General features: G+C 32.2%; 3 protein-coding genes across 4 annotated transcripts; 1 reads left to right on the top strand and 2 right to left on the bottom strand.

Annotated features, from left to right (window-relative positions):
- Positions 1-175: 175 nt before the first annotated feature.
- On the bottom strand, positions 176-4,853 carry LOC106756017. The gene is made up of 7 exons (XM_014638252.2): positions 4,634-4,853; positions 4,026-4,101; positions 3,869-3,927; positions 2,836-3,120; positions 2,627-2,702; positions 1,860-1,968; positions 176-744 (listed from the first exon to the last, which is right to left on the bottom strand). The coding sequence occupies exons 1-7, from the start codon at positions 4,655-4,657 to the stop codon at positions 666-668; spliced, it is 708 nt and encodes a 235-aa protein (XP_014493738.1). The 5' UTR covers positions 4,658-4,853; the 3' UTR covers positions 176-665.
- Positions 4,854-10,286: 5,433 nt separating this feature from the next.
- On the bottom strand, positions 10,287-14,751 carry LOC106756015 (ubiquitin carboxyl-terminal hydrolase 4). 2 transcript variants are annotated; one of them, XM_014638250.2, is made up of 7 exons: positions 14,676-14,751; positions 14,249-14,519; positions 13,371-13,487; positions 13,078-13,176; positions 12,003-12,194; positions 11,405-11,586; positions 10,287-10,998 (listed from the first exon to the last, which is right to left on the bottom strand). In XM_014638250.2, the coding sequence occupies exons 2-7, from the start codon at positions 14,363-14,365 to the stop codon at positions 10,593-10,595; spliced, it is 1,113 nt and encodes a 370-aa protein (XP_014493736.1). In that variant the 5' UTR covers positions 14,366-14,519; positions 14,676-14,751; the 3' UTR covers positions 10,287-10,592. The 2 variants fall into 2 exon arrangements, with proteins under 2 accessions (XP_014493736.1, XP_014493735.1); XM_014638249.2 differs by lacking the exon at positions 14,676-14,751 and having other exon boundaries at positions 14,249-14,669.
- Positions 14,752-19,447: 4,696 nt separating this feature from the next.
- Positions 19,448-20,785, top strand: LOC106756014 (protein SENSITIVE TO PROTON RHIZOTOXICITY 1). Its single transcript, XM_014638248.2, has one exon. The coding sequence runs from the start codon at positions 19,667-19,669 to the stop codon at positions 20,732-20,734; it is 1,068 nt and encodes a 355-aa protein (XP_014493734.1). The 5' UTR covers positions 19,448-19,666; the 3' UTR covers positions 20,735-20,785.
- The last annotated feature ends 781 nt before the right edge of the window (positions 20,786-21,566 follow it).

Genomic DNA, 21,566 nt, shown 5'->3' with positions numbered 1-21,566 from the left:
CAAAATAGGACTAGATGATGTATTAATTTAATTTCATTTATTATACAGTTAGACCCTTTAATGCAAGAATGCAGTTTAAAAGTTGCATAGTAGATGATGTGAGGGAGACATCACCGATTTTTATATCACGAGAGCTTTGCTGGAATGGAAACATTCTCAGACATTGCTATCATGCTTTATTGCAGAAACTAACTGGACCTGTCAAAATTGATTTAATGTAAATCTGTTCAATCCAGACAAAGTTCAGTAGTCTTTTGGAACTATAAACATAAATACAATGGGATCCGTTATTCTGTCTTTCCGGCTTCCATAGTTGACCCTGAAGAATGAAGAAAATATGATCACAAGTCACAACACTCCGCAACGTTCATTCCCTGCATCTTCACACCATTTACACGAACTTTTTTGGCACCTTTCCAATTGATGGTCTTTGTTTGGCTCTCCTGGCTTAATCTTTAGATTGTACTGATGATTTGGAAGACACGTCACTAAATAAAATAGACTTTAAAGACAAGCGCCACTATATTTTGTGCCAAATAAACTTTCCTAGATTCTAAACTTCAACATCACAAGCAGCTCTATTACAAATCAAGGGGCAAGTTTAAACTACACAAAACCATAGAAGCTTGGAAATCTAAAAACAGTGGGTGTCAAATATTGGAACTTCAAATAAGAGCAAAGCCATCAGCTCTCTGCCTAAGTCTCAACGTCAGATATATCAACACCAATGTTCCGAAACTTGACCTGCAGGAATTGATCAATTTCACGTATGGTTAAATGTAGAACGAATAAGAAAATCGGAAAAGAAATTGTCAAAGATAGAAAGTAGAAAAAATCGGTATCAGTTGGTAATCGTTTCAGTTGAGGTAAATGTTTAACAAAAGTTGAACACAGATCAAATTTCTGTGTAGACAGGGAAACCAGTTATACACCGTCTATAGTTGTCTTAGATGCACCCTGCACTCACATAAATGTGTAAGAGCATTTCTTTCCATAGAAGGACCTTTGTATGGCAAATCAAAGTCTAGAAGGATGGAAAAACAGACACTCGGCTGGAAAGATCTTTGCTCGGATGAACATAACACCTAAAACTTGACATATAACTCCTGTCCCTGTTTAGCATGGACGATAGGGAATGCTTTAAAGTTCTATGGAGGCTGAGAGACTTTGCGCTGGAGGCCAATTACCGAGTGAGTATTGTGAATGATGGATACGGATGAATGATTTATAAGTTTAACCAAATTAATAACATACTAATGCTGGTAACATTGACTAGACTAGGAATGATTGAGTGTATTTCACTAGTTAAATGCTCTTTTGATTGAGCTTTCCATAATTTAATATATATTTGATAAATTAATTGAGAAATTTTTACCTTCAACGATACACATGTTTGGATTCTAGAAGTGGCATGGAATCACTCATGAATGCAATTATGCATTCCACAAGAAGCATCTCTCGTAAACTCCGAAAATCACGAGATACGCAACGCAGAGCAGCAATTTCCCTCTTTTTATCATTCATTAGGTTTTAAAGAGTATGTATAGTTTTGGCAAGTTAATTCCAATCTTTCTATGGTCACCATGAAATTTATGTAAACATACAAATAAATAAATATATAAATAATTTATAACTTTTGTACATTCATATATAATATGTTATGCAGATTCAGGTAAGAATAGATATACTCTTTTGTTGTAATCGTGAAAAATACTACCCATTATAATAGAACATTTATATACAATAACTTGCCAGAAAAAAAAAAAAAAAAAAAAAAAAAAAAAAAAAAAACAGAATATTCACATGAAATAACAACTAAAATTTTAGTATTGAAGGACAAGTTTAGTATATGAACTTACAATATTGAAAACAGAAGAGCAACTTTTCTGGAATCAAATGAGGCAGCACGTTTATATCTTCTCCATCTGTTACTAGGTAAATCATGTAGCTTCTCAGAGATTGGTTTATCTGTTAAATTAGAAAATATGAAAGTTAGACGTGCATCTAGATCACTTACCAGCTGAATTCAAGAACACAAAAATGTAACAGTGTGTTTAGGTACAAGAAGGGAGTAATTGCTAGTTTAAAGATGGCAAAAACAAATGAAATTTCAAAATTATATAGCACAGAAGATTGTGAAGGCTTCACGAAGTAACTAACCATGTGAAGCAAAAGAAATATATTGGAAAATTTGAATTTTGAATGATACCCTTGTCTTCAAGTTCAAGTTAAACATATCTATTCTTAACTATGTTATTTCATATTTTTGTTAAGGTCATGTCAGAACAAAACCCAAACCCGCTTATATTCTGAACTCGTGTCGTTGCTTTACAGGACCAGTCAAAATAATAAAATTGGCCAAAAATATGTTTCAATTGTGTTCACACTTTTGAATGACAGAGAGTAGAAAGTTCTCTAACACGAGGCTAGAACTATTTATCAAAATGTTATTTGCATATATTCTCTGGTCAAGCAACCTATCTGTATTGCACGGGATAATAATTCCTTCAGCTCTAAACTATTCTGATTGCTCTCAGAAAATCACTACCAGTAAAAGAAAAATATATGAGCTTATCTGTATTGAAAAAAAAAACTAAAGGTACGGTACAAAAAACAACAGACATACCTCTTGGATTGGTGACATTCACCAGACTCTGCATAAGTTTTCCTCCTTTGAAACTTGATTCTCTCCAAAGTACACTCTGCAATATTGTAAAATATCAATCCTCTTAAGAGAATACACACGGTGACATGTGTGTATGTGGCTTTATAAGGGCGCCTGCTGTCCTTAATTTTAAAAAACAACTGTCAAGAAGATGAGTTTATGAGACTTACAGTCGGTGAGTTTCCAGTTTTAAAACATTCGACTGTCTCTTCATAAGATTCAGGAAAAACTGAATTTCCATTCACACAAGGAATATCAATCGAGCACTGGGAATACACATCATCATTCTTCATTTGAAAATCAATGCAGTTTTGGCAATTTATGGAAGAATCTAAGCACATTGGACTTTTAGCTTGATTAGAAACCTCTAAGATGCTTAAGAAAGCTAGTGGTGAAGCACAGTTTTCGCTTTCATCTTCCTCAGGCAACACGGAAATACTATAAACATCTCGAGCCTGCCATGAATGGAAAAGGCGTGAGTTTCTAAAATATCATGTTTTTAGCTACTTCCAGAAAACAATTAGGTCATAAAAATGGTCAAGTGATTCAAAATTCAAATATGAAAGGATGTTAACAAATTGACAGTTATAGAAAACGGATCTTCAGTGACTTACATTTCAGGGTAACAAAAAACCCAAAACTAAAAGGAATCTAGGTCCAAACGTTTTTTTCTTTTATAATCAGGATAGATCAGTGTGAAGCATGATTAGATAAAATGATTTTGATCCTCTCTCCTCGGTCTTATGGTTCTCAGTAAAATTAACTGTTACCAAAAACGTAGGTAATATGTCCTGACACCCTGGACCCGTCAAAACTTAAATGCCAATTAGCACAAATTGATTTGATTTCGAAGCAAGGGCATGCCTGCCAAGAAACTGATAGTGTGTTGGTTTTCCTTCACATCAGATCTTTCATGCGTCTACCAAAAGCATAATATTTTAGCTTCTGTATATGCTGATGCAAATTAACGGGGAAGTTTGGTTATACATGCATGTTGTACATGTATCCAAGCACGCACTAAGCTGACTTTAATGCACTGTTTCTCCCCATTTCAACTCTAACCAAACACATACTTAGAGAAGATAAACCCGATTACAAACTCATAACAACCACTAAGCCACAAAAGATTCCCTAAACTACAAAATTAATTGAAAATTCGGTAAAAACAAACAGTAGATCAGTGCAGAGAAAGCAAGCACCAACATGTGAACTGTGCAATCCAGCTGGAAGGGAAGAATCTTCAAACAGTATAGGTGGAATCTCTGAAGTGGAGGAAAAAAAACAGGATGAAGAGCAATAAAAACCAAAGACATTTCTACAACACACAACATTGCTAAATGATCTAATTTAGTACAATTACCTGGTTTATTATGTAACTTCAAACCGACAGCGACATTTCCATTCCCGTCCACAAACTCCCGAACTTGATGTTCTCTCTGCAACCAAGCCGCGAGCAAAGATGAAAAAGGAAACAACCAAATCTCAATTAACTACGCATTAAACTATGTGACTCGCAAATCAATGGTGAGTGATAGCTCATAGAGCGAGAACTTTCAACCTAACGCGATCTGAAGAAAACAGCTCAATCCATGCATTTTAAGTGAGAGACTCTTAACAAATCAACTTGAATTCTAAACTGTAAAGTAATGAACGCAAGCTAGAACGAAAATCGTGCGGTTTCACTTTCTCACGTGACTCTCGCCCTGACTTTTCAACCTTTCTTGCTTTTTTCCATCAAAGCTGGAAAGCAGTTAGTTCCACATTTCACACAAACGTCGATTTCTTCAATCAGTTAGCATTCAGAAAGTAACAGCCAAAACAAGTTGGAAAAACCACGGCACGAGTTGAGATTCCGATTCAAATAAACAAAATGTCGGAAAAGTACCAGGTGAAGTTCAAATCGAAATGCAGCTTAGAATTAGTAATTTGAGATATGATTGAGGTTTAAGAGAGGATTGAGAACGTTACCTGAGCGGAGGAATCGACAGCCATTGATGGCGTGAAAAGAGAGTGTTAGGTTGTTGCGAGGAAGAGGGGAAAGGGGAAAATGAGAGGAAAGAGAATGCAAGATTGAGATTGGAGTCGAATTTGAACGTTACATTGTTATATTATTAAGGGAGGAACTGAACTGAAGACGAAGGTCTGAATTTGTAGGAACTACACTACACATCACATACATACATACATATATCATAGTACCCTACAGTGTGCGCGATTTGCCATAAAGACTTCTGACTACGACGTCAACCATAACGACAAACACCTTCATTTCTTGTTCTGACCATATTACCCCTTCATTTTCAGCCTTTTTCATTTTTTAACATTACCATTTATGGAATACTACTGGTGAATGTAGAGGTGGTCCTGTTGGTGCCAAAAGCTATACATGAATATGAATATTTTACATAATATAAAGTTAACTGAATTTGAATTTTTTAAATAAAACTTTAAATACGATTGTTATTGAAATAAAGACTTTATCCGAAACAATTAGTCAAGTTCTTAATCCAAAACAATTAATGACCCTTCAAGTTTGGTTATCAGCCTTTTAAGAGGTTAAATGATCATTAGTTACTTTTAGTGAAACACATAAATATATTATAAAAGTATGTTAGTTTTATTTCACTCTCTTGTAAATAACTTTTTTAGTCTTTATAAATATTTTATTTTTGTTTTTAGTCCTTATAGTATTAATTTTAATATAAAGATATATATTTTTTATTTTAGTTCCTATAAATATTTGATTTTTTGAGACATGATTTAAAGATAAAACTTCTCTAAAATAGATCATACTTTCAATATATTATAACTTATTTTAACAATGTCACTTGTCCACTTTAAAGAAATTTTTTCCTTATAGAAGAAAATTTAAAAATAATGATAAACTTCGAAAACCGTAATTATTTCAAAAGCGGTGTAGTTGCCTTGAAAAAAAAATCATCATAAATGCAAAAAAGCAATAAAGTTAGACTAATTTTAGGGACATAATGGCCCAGTCAATAAGTTATGAGGGAAATTAAAGATTAAAAAATTAAGATGGCATATGGAGGAGAGAAATGGTAAATAAAAAAAGTAGAGGGGCAAAAGTGGAAGTGTGTGGTGTTGTGAAGGCATGTGATGTGAGTGAAGTTGTGAAGAGAAAAAGATGCATTGGGTGGCACGGACAACCAGACAAACAGAGTCACGGGTTTACTAACTGTTCCATCTCAACCCGTGTTGGATTCATCTTTCTTTATTATCTCTCTTCTTATATAATATATATATGCACACATAAAGAAAAGAAAATGACACTCCAAACCACTAACACAATTTCTTTTTCTTTTTTTTATTTATTAAAACACTTATTCCTTTAATATGATACAATTATATATCTTCCAATTCCAACGTATCTGACCTAATTCACAAAGTTATTCATTCACCCAAAAAAAATAATAGAAAGTTGTTCTTTTAGTTCATTGACCGAATAAATAATTATATAATAATGTCCATCACGTGTAATATTAACTATTGAAAATTATAATATACCCGAAAAATAAAACATACAGTCTTGATTTTAAGTCAAAAATATTTTAGTTAAATTATTTTATTGAAAAGATTCTGTTAACTAATGTATTTAAAATAATTATTAAAAGTTTAATAATATTTTTTATAAAATTTACAATATAAATATATTAATAATTATAATTCAACATTGTCTATAAAAGAAATTCTGAATCACTACCTAATTACTTTAACCCACCTGAATTAATTTAACAGGTGTGACTTAGGATTTTGTTACGCGTTCGTGTGTTGAAGTATATTGGATGTTGGTTGTTAGAAAGGTAGACAACAGACACACGAGACGGCGTTTAATATGTGACGGTCAATGACGTACGGGCCCACCTACCCCCAAGGTTACAGTTTTGCAGATCGACCACCGTTCAGACATTTAGGCCCATTCATAAATACATTATCGATATTAAAATCTTGGCCCATTCCACATCTCATAGGGGAAAGAGTTTTATGTATTAATAAATTTTCTCACAAACCTTATTACTATTTTATTAGAAGTATTGAAAAGATAATGTTTCTATATTTATAAATAAAAAATGAATATAAATTTGTTATGGAAAGTTTAAGAATGCTAATAAACTGTGGTTGTGAATGAAACATTATTCAAAGTGTTCTTCTTATTTTAATGTTAAGAAAAGTTCTAATTAATTTTTACATAACTTATAAATGTTTGTATTTTAATTTAAACACTCTATTAAAAATATCAAAATTTATAAATTACTTAAATTTTAATTAAATTTTTAAAAAATATTATTTCATTGAAAACTTGGACTCCCACATCATCTCTCGGCAGACTAAGGCTTCACAGCTTTGAAAAATATACTGGACAGCCTTGTCATGTATGAAGGTCTTCATTATTTTAAGAATTTAATTTATTTATAAATGTCAGTCTTGTTTTTTACACACATCCAATAGTCATTATGCATTTTGCTAATGATCTCTGTTACCAAAAAACAAAAAATTAACATGATAAGGGAAACTATATGATATAATTAAAATGTAACTTGTCGGTTTGTTTGCTAGTGCATTATGGCTCATTACTGCAAATTTTTTATGCAGAACACATTCTTCAGATGAGTTTGGACTTTTGTTGCACCTGACATGAGACTTGAGAAATTAAACTGAAATAAATAATTTATTGGAATGCAGAAACCTTTCTGAATCATAGTTATTAAACGGCAGCAGCGGCTCAAGCTGTTGTTTGGTTGAGGGAAATAAGGAAGATGAGAAAGATTTAAAATAATAAATGGGTTGCTGAGAAAATAAATGCTAATAAATAATTTAAAAATTCATTGATCTAAAATATTATTATATAGATAGAAAAACATAAAGATATGAAATATAAAACTGATTGACTAGAAGAAAAGTGTGATTGATCGTGATCTTCAACCTCACACCCAAAAGAATTTGTGATTTGTGTGACTCTTTCTTGTGTCTTGCAATTTTCGAGGTGTGAATGAGAAAGACTTTTTCTCATGTAGCTCACTCCATCAAAGTACACAAATATATGTAGTTACAGTAGTAAAGGGTGAACTGGTCCAGAATAGGACGGTACCCTGAACACCTTGTGGTGTGGTCCAAAGTTTTTGTTATCTTTTGCTTTCAATGTTTGTTCCCTTTCCTACTTTGGCTCTCTGCTTATTTATCCAATTCTACTATCAAAGCGAAATTGGTTTGGGTGGAAATAAATCAAACACATGAGTATGAGTGTGATTCCAAAAGAAGACAAGAATCAAACAGATGAAAGGTTGCAGAAAGCTTTAGGCCTAGCCAAGGTCTAGTCGACATTTCAGTACTGAGGCAGCAAACCAATAGGCTGTTGAATGTTATGACTCAGATCCCATTGTATTCGACCATTAATCTATAAAAGTAATTAACTGTATCCTGTTTTAAATCTTGTTATTGTTTATACAGTACAGCATACGAGAAACCAGAAGATGGTTCTGCATCCTTGTTTGGGCTGTGATCTTGATTAGTTTACCCCATGTTCAATTTTTTAGTGAACGAGGTTCGTAGGTTACACATTAGACATGCAAACCTTAAATTAAACTGGTTACGTGGACACACATATGATGGGTATTTTGAGTAGGAAAAACTTATATGTCTCTTTCTGTTTCTTTTAGCTATTTCCTATTTCCACGTGAACAACTGGCCCCTTAGTCTACTACAATGAAAAGTGACAATCAAAACCTACAAAGTATGTTGGAAGTTACATCTTGAGAAGTGATATTGTTAAGATTCCAAGTTAGGGGAAAGTTTTCTCTCCATCGATCTGTTTTTTTGGGGTGAGATTACGCTAAACCTAAATCTTTAGAGCACGTCTTACATTGTTATTGGTAAGGCTAAATAAACCATTTGTAATCAACTGCAGATGTCTAGTCATAAAATAACGTTTTCCAACGGAAGTTTGCTGTCCAAGATAGCGAATGTCTGTGGATAGGATTCAGATTTTAAGGTATACAGATACATAACTATCTTTAAGGGACTATGCATATAACAGGATATATGTATACTTCTGCATCATTACTCTAAAGGGCACAGATTAAATGTTTCTAGCTTAAGCTCTTTCAATGTCTTTGGCTAGAAAGAAGTAAAGCCTAGTCTTTTAGGCATTGCATTTTTCAGATATTTGTGAAGAAAGAGGCTAGTTTGATGAGGTCGTTGATCTTGAAGAAGTTATGGACGGAACATGTTATTCTCATGTCGGCGGGCGCTTGTTAGAAGTCAGCTTCCAAGAGCTTAACTTTGTTTATGCAGGGTTATTGCAGAATGGAGATAGCCCAAGAGCTCGCAGATTTTAACCGATATAATTTGAAATTAAATGTTTAGGAGGGAAGGAGAATGCGGCACATCTTTTATTTGTTCAACTACCGACAAACAATTTATAGAAAAATGCATAAAATTAAAGTGTAATATTGTATACAGAGTGTAATAAAAGTCTAAGATGTGTGCATCAAATCTGGAATAAAATATCAGAGTGTTTTTAGAATGGCAGTTCTGGCATTCTTACAATGACAAATATAGAGAGAGTTGAGATTGACAGACATTAAAACGTGAAGTGCAGATAAGTGTAGCATTTAGAAAGCAGAATGCTTTAATGTAATTATGAAGCCTGTAGTTGAAAGTACCCCACCCAGTAAAGAAACAGTCAGAGAACAGGGGTTCCCATTTTCGTACTCGAGCCTCATTTTTAACTTGAAAAATAAAAAGAGCAATATGATATACAGCCTAACACAACACAAATATGACAACACCACGCTACCATGGTCACTTCAGACAATCTTGGATCCACCTTCCAACAATTATGACAGTGTAGAAGCTGTCACCAGAAACCTTACTCATTTTGGATTCTATGCTTGCCAATCAGTAAAAGGAAAAACTTCATTTCCTTAATGTTTTAGTTAGAAAGGAATCCTCATGACTGGAATTTTTTTATATATATTTAATACACCACGATTTTTAACATAGTAATCATCGATATATGACAAGTCAAGACCCTTACTAAAATCTTTGGAATTCTAAATATTAATGCCGCTCTTTAATAATTATTCAAAAGAATTTGGAGTCAGGACACTTTTCATTTAAGTAGATTGTTTACGGTTTGATTTTAGGTTTTGTATTAATTATCCAATGAGACCCAATTAATTTTAAATCGTTATACTTATTCTATGCATATATAAATTTTTACGGTAAATTATATGTTAGATTGTGTAAAATTGGGCGAAATTGATTGTGGTGAGTTGGTGGCAACCTAACTTGGTTTCTCTTGGTTGATGGAGTAGGCATGGCTGCCCTAGAAAATATTTGTTATCACACATTCTTATTTTACCCTCCACATTACTAAGTTTAAAAATAAAAATGAAAAAAAATATATATAAACGTATAAAAACCGTCAAAATTTATACACACACTAATGAATAAAAAATTACTACAATATAACTTTGAATTATACATGTCGATTAAGTTACATTCAGTGTTAATGTAGTTATTTAGTCTTTACAAATAAAGCCTCAAAAGAAAGGTTGGTCGATCCGAGTAAAACTTAAATACTGATTAGACAGGACGTGACTTGCCATTTGATTGTGTTTCTATTGATTTAACGATTAAAATCGTGATTACACTGTCGGCGAAATTCATATACACTGCTCTTATTGCTAAAGAAAAGAAAGAAGGGGAAAAAGGACAGTGCTTCCACTATCCACTGTACATGTGGACCGCTAAGTATACATTTTCACAACCCGTATCCTCTCGTTGAATCGCGTGTATAACTCCTCAAAGCAGGTTGAATAAAAGAGAGAAAAATAAATAACGATAAACAGATGAAAAACACAAGTCCAAATGATTCAAGTACCTAAAACTCGTTAGGCTCCTCCTTCTAGTTCCTGTCACCAGAGCCAATGCTCTCATAGAACAAAATGTAACCATGGTCTGTGTTGCTGGAATATTCTTGCGATGACCCAAAAAATGTCTGAACAGCAGACTCATCAATCATCTCAACATTTTCGTCATCAAAAAATAACCAGTGGTTGTGGCTTTTCACAAGGCTTACATAATGCCCGTGGTTGGGCCCACTCCCAACATGAACAACTACTGCAAATAGAGAATACTCAATATCTGCATCTTCAACAGTATCGCTTAATTTCAGCTCAAGAGGGAAGACAACCCTGTAAGACAGCTTCTTGTAGCGTCCCAGCTGTTCAATGTATTTAAAACGCTTAAGGTGTATGACCAAGACGTGAGGTGGTTTCTTTATCTTCATTCTCTTCTGAGCTTCTTGCAAACTAATAATAATTATAGAAAGTTCACACCTTCGTTATCAGATCAGTAAACAGACAAAGAATAAAACAGACTAGACTACATTGGTCTTTTTACACACTGCACTAACAACCAAAAAAAACTCATCTATATTTTTCCCACTAGCCAGAAACATGACGTCATAGTATTAGTTAAAAAAATCATTTATAGCAATCTATTTTTAATTAAAAGGAATAACTATGCTAACAAATAATGCATAACTTATAAGCCAGTTGAAATCTCTGCTTCATAACCAAAAAAATTCCTCCACTTATATCAAATTAGTTGAACTGACCCTTTTCTTTCACAATCGATCTTATGAAGCCGTGTACAGATGACGCCACAAAAGTATTCAGGTAATCATAAAATCAAAGTTAGAAGTCATGTTTATACCTGCAGCACTTGTCACAAAAAAATTTGTCTTCAGCATTCAATGTCTCTGTTGAACTGAAGTTTTTCAAACAACTTGTAATTGAACTGTTTTGTTCAATATCAAGGCTCAAGTCAAAAAATATTTCATCCCTAGCTGTCACAGTTTCACAACGCAGGCACCTAGTTTCGTTGGTGAGTATTCCCTGACCAGATCAATCCACAAAAATAAGATTTCTAAAGGGGGGCGAGAGGGAGGGAGTGCCATAGATTTAATGCAATACATAGTTAAAGTTTATAGAATTCCAAGCTTTGCCAGAAACAACACAGTACGACAGTTATCAGGTGCTGCTTGGAAGCTATTGGAAGTTAACTGTGAAAGAGTTATTTACCATGTTGTATAACAGTTATACATGGATTCCATAAATGGGATATGTCACAGATTATTAGGAGTGAGCATGTTCAATTGTTAGAGTTGGTTTGATGGAGGTGACGACTTGGTGGGCCTCTGTTAGTGTCATATATTCTGGCTTAACTCCAGAATTCTATCAATAAAACCTTATAGTTTGTGTCCAAACCCTTACGTTTAACACAACATACTAAAATAGAGACATTAAGTCACCTGAAAATTTTTGTGCACCCAAGTAACTAAAGGCTCTTTTTTAGCACCATTAGGTAGTCCGTTATTAGGTCCATTTGCAGCCTTTTCAGAAGGTGGTGATGTTTCTTGATCATATTTTGCAGCAGACTTGGCCTCTTTCACCAGGATGTCAACAAGTTCATTTAGCAAAAAGTTCAAGAATTCGTGAGCATCCTACCAAAAAATAGAGTAGATTCACAATGACATTATTGTTTTCTAATCTTAAATGGTGTGTGTGTGTGTGTGTTTTCAAAAACAAAAACTAGTAGAATAAGAGATATCATGCAATAAACAGTACACTGACCCAGTAAACAGAATTAACAATACATTTATAAATAAGGAATGGTATAAACTTACAACAAATTGAGATGTATAAACCCTTTATTTTGAACAAAACAAGTTATCATTATTTAACCCAATGAACGAAACTGGACGATCAATTAAATCAAGGTGCAATGCTCCATGTTTCAAAAGACTAGTTCATATATCTAACACTTTAACAAGTTCAAAACAGAAGTTTCCAATCACAAGTTCAAAACACAATCATACATTCAAGATTAATAAGAAGACAACAATTACAATTGTATGTTTATAATACATAATACCATTCTGTCCAAGAATAATTCAAGAATCCAATTTACAGTATCAGAGCCCATGATTCTCAGTTCCGATCATTAACCATGCCTTAAACTCCAAGTTTCACTAAGATCTAGCCCATTACTCTTAGTTCCTGTCATTAACCATGCCTTCAACTTCAAGTTTCGCTACAAGATGTAAATCTAAACCATTTTGCTATCAATAGTGCCCTAGTAACAATAAAATGCGAAGACTAATATTTAGATTGGATGCGACTAACGAGCAGCTAAGTAGGGACATACACAAAAGACTTCTGCACACATGGCATCAAAACATGCACACACATAAACATAGCCAAATATTGTACACCTGCAAACATTCTGTCTAATTAACGTAAAAGAAAACTAAGTTTCATATTTCTAGAATAATCTCCATCTGCCTTGAGTGCCCATTCTTGACAGTTTAAGTTTTAAGCACATACCTGGTGCATATAGCTACGGAAGAGTTCATTCTGTTTTTTCAACCTCTGAACAAATCGTTTGGGAGCAATAACACCTGTTTTCTTCTTCTGAGAACTTATCTATACCAAACGAAACAATATAGGTTAACCTAATAGCATGGAAGAAAGAAATAAGCAGGTAAGAGCATTAGATGGAGAAAGAAAGACATAACGCCTGTTTTGTCTGAAGATAACACAAGCTAATAGCAACTCATGCACCACTCAATCAAGTAAGAACTGCGAAGAGGTCTAACGAAAGAAAATCCAAATTTTACCTGTGAAAATAAGTCGGCCAAGCAAGTCAAAAGATTTTCCTCACCATCTGCCAAGCTCTTGTTATTTGCATAATACTCTAGCAGTTGTTCTCGAAAAGGAACACAGAAGTATAGTGCCTGCAGACAGAGAAAAAAAAAAAAACTGATTTTTAGTGTACAACTGTTCAAATGGTTACGACGTATTCAATATCCAATCTAGTATACGTGACAAACTACCGCTATCGAAACATAATTCATCAGAATAGGAAGACTCTTTACGGTGCTGGAAGGTAAGACAAATCCCATTACATCTGTCTGTCTATTTTGAATGGCTGGTAAGCCGTCTACAATTTTCAGTATTCTTTCCAATTATCAGAAATGACAATCAGTTCTGCTATTTATTGAGTAGACCAAATTCAAGTTAAAGACAATGAAAATAAAGCACATACATTAATGCAGTACTCGGAAGAAAATGACAAGCCACTTTTTCGGTCAATGAAAACAATTTGCTCACTCACACGAAACAAAAATACGAAGAACGGGGTTTCGTAGGCGTCTATGACAGACGAATCCCAAAAGCCTATCTACGTCTTTCAATCCCATCCTCTCTAGTTTCATATTTACATTAAAAAATACCGTGGCAAACAAGTAAAAATGCCTATTCATATATTCATTCAGGAACCAAGCCATTGAAAGTTAAACACATTGAACTTCTTTCACGAGGACATCTTTTTCCTCCAAGTTTATATATAACTCAGAACACAGCCATCAAAATTTCTCAGCGAGAACCATAAAAACCAAATCAGCCATATAATAATTAATTAATTAATTAATCGGCGATTACCAAATAACACAATCGAATTCGAATCGGATTAATAAGTGAGAGAATCGGCGAAGACCTGCAAAACGCTGTTGCAGTAACAAGTATTGCCGAAATTCTCGAGGCCAAAGTAGCGTTCCCCTTCGGGGAATTGGTCGCCGAGAGCTTTCTCGAGCTTAGAACCCGCAGCACCCATGAGCGCGTCGAACCGATCACCGCGATTCAGATCTTTATCCGGTTCAAATCAGTGAATCACGTCGCACACCGCCATCGCCGAAGGCTCAATGGCTGTTCTCTCTTCGCGCGTAGCTTCGAATCGCTAGGGTTTGTTGCGCAGGGAATATGGCTTTCTGTTATCAATGAAAGTAGCGAGGGAAAGAGACAAGGAGGGTTTGGTTAGGAGGAAGAGCGAATGGAGATGGCGAAGCAATGGAGAAAATGCAAAGCAAAACGGCGTTTGAGAAAAATCTTGCGAAAATAAAGAGGAGAAGGGAAAAAGTGATTACAGTTTTAGAACGCGCCACTATTGCCCTCCACAATATCCGTGACGTGACAGATTGTGTAAAAACGGTTCTAAGCATAACTTTCAAATTCAAGTGTGCTTTTCATATAAAAAAATGTTTAAATATTCGTTTAGTTTCTCCCATTTCAAAGTTTATCAGCTAAATCAATATTCTTATTCTTATATTTAAATAATTTTAAAATAAAAATGAATGTAATAATAACAATATAAAATTGAAACAAATGATCATATGAACAGCTTACGATTACTACATAGCCAAAAAATTTAAGAGGATATTTTTTTAAAAAATAACACAAATGTTTTGAATTAGAGTTAAATATTTTTTTATTTTTAACTTTTTTTAATTTTAATCTAATTTAATTTTTAAATTTATAAATATATAAATTAAGTTTTTTAATCAAATTTTGTTAAATTTATTTTGATATTTTAAACACAATATTTTAAACATATTAGTGTGCTTTAAACAATAAATAAAATTTGATTAAAAAAGATAAATTCACATATTTTTTAAATTTAAAAAAATCATCAAAATTTTGAAAAAAAAATAATTTTTAGTTTTAATAAATCAAAAACATATTTAATTTTTTAAATTACAATTACTTCAAATGTTAATTTTGAATTTGGAAAATAAAAAAATAAAACTAAAAATATATTTAAATAAAAATGCATATTTTCACACTAAATAATATAATTCACGTAGCATACTTATATTTTATCATCATCATGCATGAATATTTGTTTCATAATTATCTTGTAATCCCTTTTCCATCTAATTATTATAAATGCGAAAGTTTCTATTTAATTATTTGACTATTAACTATTATTATTTTATTTTTAAAATTATAAAGTAAGATTGTAATAAATTCTAAGATATGATTATGTTCGAAAAATATATATAACCGACGTGACTATTGGCTAATTCATTATGTTAGAAAAAAAACACATTTATTTATGTTTTTTTCAAGTTTATATACAAAATCGTGATTAATATGATTGTGTTGGTAAAAAAATACATAAATCATAGTATTTATAACAATTGATTATGTAATGGTCATAATTGATTATATGTGGTTGGATGTGAATAACAGATTATAGTATAAATAATTTTCAATTAATGGGAAAAACAAAGATGATAAAGGGAACAGAGCCATGCATGTCAAAGCAAACACAATCTCAAAGAAAAGAGTTTCAGAATTAAAAAAGTAAGACAACCTAAACGCAGGGACAGGTTCTTATAAGAAATTATAGACAGCTATTCTTTCTTGTTTAACCAATTTTTTTAATTCGACGATTTTCTAAACCTATCTAATTTTTTAATTATAAAACTACCCACAAAATACATAAAAAATATCTACAGTCAAATAATAAAATTTAATTATATTTAATTTTATAATTATAGTAATATATAGGTTAAATACTTTTTTTTCCAGTTTTAGTTACGAATATTCAAACTGATCCACATTTTATTTTTCTGTTCAATAATTATGTTCAATTTAGTTCTTTTTATGTTCAATGTAGTCCTAAAGAATGTAATTTGTGTTCAATTTAGTCCTTGTTTGTGGTTCACGGAGTTTGTAAAAAGGACTAAATTGAACACAAATTACGTTCTTTAGGACTACATTGAACAGAAAAAGGATTAAATTGAACATAATTACGTTCTTTAGGACTACATTGAACGGAAAAAGGACTAAATTGAACATAATTACGTTCTTTAGGACTATATTGAACAGAAAAATAAAATGGGGACCATTTCGAATATTCTTAACCAAAACTGGGACAAAAAAGGTATTTTACTTAATATATAATAATAATAACAATATTTTTTATTATCATCATAAAATAAGTGAATATATTAAGATTAAGGGAAGAAATATTTATCACTTAACCATACTTTTAAAACATGAAACTAACCCAAAACTAATAATGTAATACAACCTTACTATTTATTATGCGAGCTTAGCCACGTTATTAACATTAAATTAAACACAGTTTTATGAAAAACCTCCACCGGATCTATCTAAAAAAAGAAAAATAAATGATTAAATATGTTTTTGATCATTTGACTTTCAATGAAAATTGGAATTAGTTCCTTTTCAAAAATTTTATCTAATTTAGTTCCTCAACTCTAAAAATATATGAAACCAAATTTTACTGATTTGTTTGATGTTTCAAACGCGTTTCTCAGTTAATATTGAAGCAAAAATGGGTTAAACAGTGTAAACAATCCAAATACTGTCATGAAACGTGCTTGAAACATCAAATAAATATAACAAAATTTAGTTAAAATGACTAAATTCATATATTTCTAAAGTTGGGGACTAAACCAAAATTTTGAAAGAGACTAATTCCAATTTTCACTGAAAGTTAAGAGACCAAAAACATATTTAACCCAAAAATAAATAAACAAGAAAGACACTTCTTACTCCAACAATGAAAAATCTATAGAGAAAATAAAAGTTTTTATTAAAATAATATAATATAATAATATATAATTTTAATGTTTTTTAAGGTCTATTTGTCACTGACTCAGTACACTTAATGTTTTAACCTTGAGACTATAAATAACTTATATACATATTTTTCTTTAATCTCTTAAACACATTTTAAGAGTAAAATTATGTTTGAATTTTCAAAATTTAAAATAAATAATAACTTAAATACGATAGTACATATTGACTAAGTTATTCTGATTATTTAAGTTGATAAAATCGATCTGAGTTGATCAAATTTAATTAATTTTATAATAAAAGCAAGTCAGTAATTAGATCTAAAATAATTGTATCATGATTTTAATAAAAATTTTATGAAAAATAAATACTATAATAATCCTCACAGTGATCATCTGATGCAATCAATGTGGGAAGAGTCGTGTTTAAAACTTCTCATTTTAATTTAATTCCATTCTTTAGTTGACTAATTAATTTGTCAAGTATCATTTTCAATACTCATTATGTCTTTCATTATTTGTCATTGTAAGAAATATTAAACCGTTTATATACTTTGAAAATATCAAACACATTAATTTAGTAGTTTTTATAAGTTTGTAGAAAAGTTCTACTTAACTTGAAAAGAACTGCGGTTGTATCATAAATAAACATTTTTATGATATATTAATTGAATTTGATAAGAATGCGAAAAAAAATTTACATGAATTTTGTAAAGTTATTATGGTAGCTCAATTTTAGTCTAATTTTTAAATAATCAGAATAAAAAGTTATTTAGATTATTTATAGGAAAGAAGAGAGTAGCTAAAAAAATAATCGCTTATTTTAATTTTTAAAGAATACGAAAAACTGGTGCGAAGATAAAATATTTAATGTTTTAAGATTTAGATGAATAAGAATTCGTCTGGAAAATAGTAAAAATTGCGTTCAACGAATTAATACATTTTATTTTACATTGAAAAATAAATAAAAGAAAAAAAATGTTAGAATTAACAGAGTCATGCTCAACATAACAAAAATGTAAACAGATACTAAATTAAGGATTTAATTGGATAATAACTCTATTAATCAAGTTGAAGAATATAACAATAAATTAACATATTTTTCTTGACTGACAGTTTATCTTATGCCCGAGAAAATTAATGAACAAAAAAACAAAAAAACATTTGTTGTATTTTGACTACTTGAAGTCAAGAAAGTGACTATCAATAATATAGAACGAAGGCGAGGTATAATGATGGACATCCATTATTTGTAAATGACCAACGTGAATGGCAGAAAATCGAAGGTCTTAATTAATTATATTAAACTTTTAAAAAATTTATTATCAATAAATTTAAATATATTATTTATCCCTCAGGTTTGGTATATCCTTTTTATCCATCTAATTTTGAAAAAATACATACTAATTTACACCAAATTGATGGTATGAATTAGAATAAAATCGATCTGAATTGATAAGATCCAAAAAATATTGGAAAATTTGTTTGTGTGTATAAATTTTTCTGGGTGATCCGAATAACTAGTCTCAGGTTTTTTAAACAATATACCAAGTTTGGATCCTGTGAAAACTTAACTACAGTAGGTGATAAACTGATCAATTATTTATAAAATTAATTGATAATTCGCATCTAAACAAAACTTGAAGTATCTGATACAATGTTTAGAGGAGTTGTTTTCCCACTTTTTTATTTTCATGAAAATAACTTATTCATAAAACAAGTTGGATGGGTTAGGAATTCAGTCGAAGTTTAGTATTTGTTTTCAATAAAACACAAGTTATTTTTATGAATAATGGTTTGCAACTTATATTATTTTTCAATTTTTTTTAATTCATACCTATCATATATGATTTTTTTTTTCTAGTGTAAGCAACAAAAAAACTAGCTGAAAATATATTTTTTCAATAAACTTGTAAAAAAAAATAATTTTGATCATAATTGATTGCACATACATCAAAACGTTAAAATAATCGATTTTTTTAACCATTCTACATACATCTTTACTCTTTGTTCTCTAAAAATTTCAATATTGTGTGGTAGTTTTTCCCACTAATGTAATTAATGAAATACATATATATTTGTTTAATTAAAACTATGTTAACAAATGATACGTTAACACATTTTTTTAATAATATTTTGATATAATATATATATATATATATATATATATATATATATATATATATATATTATTTTTATTAGGTTTAAAATACTTTAACACAATAAAAAATAAATAATATATATCAATAAAAAATTGACCATTTATCAAAATATGGTTAAAAAATCTCTATCTAAATATTTTTTCCTCGACATTAATAACTAATAGGATATAATTTAGACTTTCATTGTGTAAGAGCATTGCAGCCCAGGTGTCTCTCTGCATCAATTTCTTTTCTTAAGTTTTAGAGGGTCAACGCAAATAGTTGGTTTAACTTCAATCCATGTGAGCTCATGGTAAGATAAACACAACCCAATCAAATCCGCGCACACTCCTTCTCTCTTTGCCTTTGAACTTCCTGATCGAAATCATGCCCAATTCCAACTCCAACCCAAAGGCAGATCCGATCCTAAATTTTAACACCCAGGATCCGAATACAACTGCAAACCCTCAGCTTCCGCTTCAGAACCTCTCCCAGGTTCGGACCAGAATTGATTCTCTGCAGCACTTCCTATCTCAATCCATCAGCACCAGCACTCCTCTCACCACCGATCAAATTGCTATGGTCTCCACCCACATCATCTCATCCATCCACCAAATCATCGTCAACGGTGCCGCCCTCGTAACTTACTCTCAACATGCCACCGCCGCCGTCACACCAGATGCGTTGTCGTATCCGAAGCCGGAACCCTCCGCCACCGATAAAAACAAGCAACTCCTCGATTCAAACCTCGAACCTCCCGAGGATGGTGACGGCGTCAAAGAAGACGATTGGGAAATCGTGGAGCTCGACGCCGTGGAACTCCTCGCGGAGCACATCCACTTCTGCGAGATCTGCGGGAAAGGATTCCGGCGCGACGCGAATCTCCGCATGCACATGCGAGCGCACGGAGACCAGTTCAAGACGCCGGAAGCACTGGCGAGGCCGTCAGAGACCGGCGCGGCGAAGGGCGCGATGCAGTTCTCTTGTCCGTTCGAAGGCTGCAACCGGAACAAGCTACACCGGCGGTTTAGGCCGCTGAAGTCGGCGGTGTGCTTGAAGAACCACTTCAAGCGCAGCCACTGTCCAAAGATGTACTCGTGCACCCGGTGCCACAAGAAGCACTTCTCGGTGCTTTCGGATTTGAAAAGCCACGCGAAGCACTGCGGAGAGTGCAGGTGGAAGTGCACGTGCGGGACCATGTTCTCGAGGAAGGACAAGTTGTTCGGCCACATTGCTCTGTTTGAAGGCCACGCGCCCGCGCTCGCGTGCGACGAAGAGGGTAAAGGGAAGCAAGTGGCGGAGGATGATAACGAAAATCCAATTTTGACGACTGACAGCGGATTTGAATTGGTTAATTGCTTTGGGGATGAGGAGTTGCCGGAAGGGTTTTTTTATGATTTTGGATCCATTGATGACTACTGTTTAGAGGAAGTGTTAGGGTTTCCGAGTAATTGATATTTGGATATGTATGTATTCATGGGACATTCATATTAAATTTTATTGCTATATTTGTATTTATAAATAAAACATGAAAATAATGTTAAAATTTATAAATAAAAGTAAATAAAAATATAATCCAATAGACATAAATTAAAATATATTTCTTTTTTTATAGAAAATTGTTTTTATATATATTGAAATATACGGTAATTTGTTTTTTTCTTATAGGAATCAGTCTTTTTAATCTTCACTTTATAGGGCTACCTTTTTCCAGGCTCCTTTCTGAAACACTATCACATAGGTTGATAATCAAGGTGAGTGTTTTTTCCTTCACTTATTGGTGGCATTTTGAGCCACTTTTGGGTAGAACAAATGGGTCCTAAATTTTCTTCATCATTTGTTGTTTTGTGAACAGTACTAACTAAAATTACGTAGAACTGTAGTTTATTATAAGTGTTTATTATAACATAACGGAGAAAAGTAAATTAGGAAGTGATTGATGTCCTTTGTAGAACTTATATCAGTGATTGATGTTGTCATATTATGCAATAATTTAGGAGCTCTCTTATCTTTATATTGGTATAAAAGATGCTCATATCAGATATTTTTTATACTTTTCGTAGATATAACCCTGAACAGGTTAAATGCCTGCTCTTTTTTAACACAATTGTTAGTTTTCTTACTAATTCAGCTTAATTGCAAATGTCAGATAGTTTATAATACTCTTTTTTAACACAATAAAGGGCTAAAGGAATTTTTTGTGACAGTTTCAATCTTCAGCTGTGTAGTTGCTTCAAAAGAAATTATCGTGCTTATGGGAATCACAACTAATTTGTTCAGTTGGATA

This window comes from Vigna radiata, chromosome 2, assembly GCF_000741045.1.
Source record: "Vigna radiata var. radiata cultivar VC1973A chromosome 2, Vradiata_ver6, whole genome shotgun sequence".
NCBI lineage: Eukaryota > Viridiplantae > Streptophyta > Magnoliopsida > Fabales > Fabaceae > Vigna > Vigna radiata.
The sequence above is the reverse complement of the archived record's forward strand: the minus strand, read 5'-3'. Positions and strand labels throughout refer to the sequence as shown.

Excerpts from the sequence above, each read along its gene's own strand:
- LOC106756017 (XM_014638252.2), bottom strand. The coding sequence starts at position 4,657 with ATGGCTGTCGATTCCTCCGCTCAG. Across the intron at positions 3,928-4,025 it reads GAAGTTACATAATAAACCAG|AGATTCCACCTATACTGTTT; the intron begins GTAATTGTACTA and ends CCTCCACTTCAG. Across the intron at positions 1,969-2,626 it reads GAATGTCACCAATCCAAGAG|ATAAACCAATCTCTGAGAAG; the intron begins GTATGTCTGTTG and ends CTAATTTAACAG.
- LOC106756015 (XM_014638250.2), bottom strand. The coding sequence starts at position 14,365 with ATGGGTGCTGCGGGTTCTAAGCTCGAGAAAGCTCTCGGCGACCAATTC. Across the intron at positions 13,488-14,248 it reads ACTGCAACAGCGTTTTGCAG|GCACTATACTTCTGTGTTCC; the intron begins GTCTTCGCCGAT and ends CTCTGTCTGCAG. Across the intron at positions 10,999-11,404 it reads TTTTGTGACAAGTGCTGCAG|TTTGCAAGAAGCTCAGAAGA; the intron begins GTATAAACATGA and ends AATTATTATTAG.
- LOC106756014 (XM_014638248.2), top strand. The coding sequence starts at position 19,667 with ATGCCCAATTCCAACTCCAACCCAAAGGCAGATCCGATCCTAAATTTT.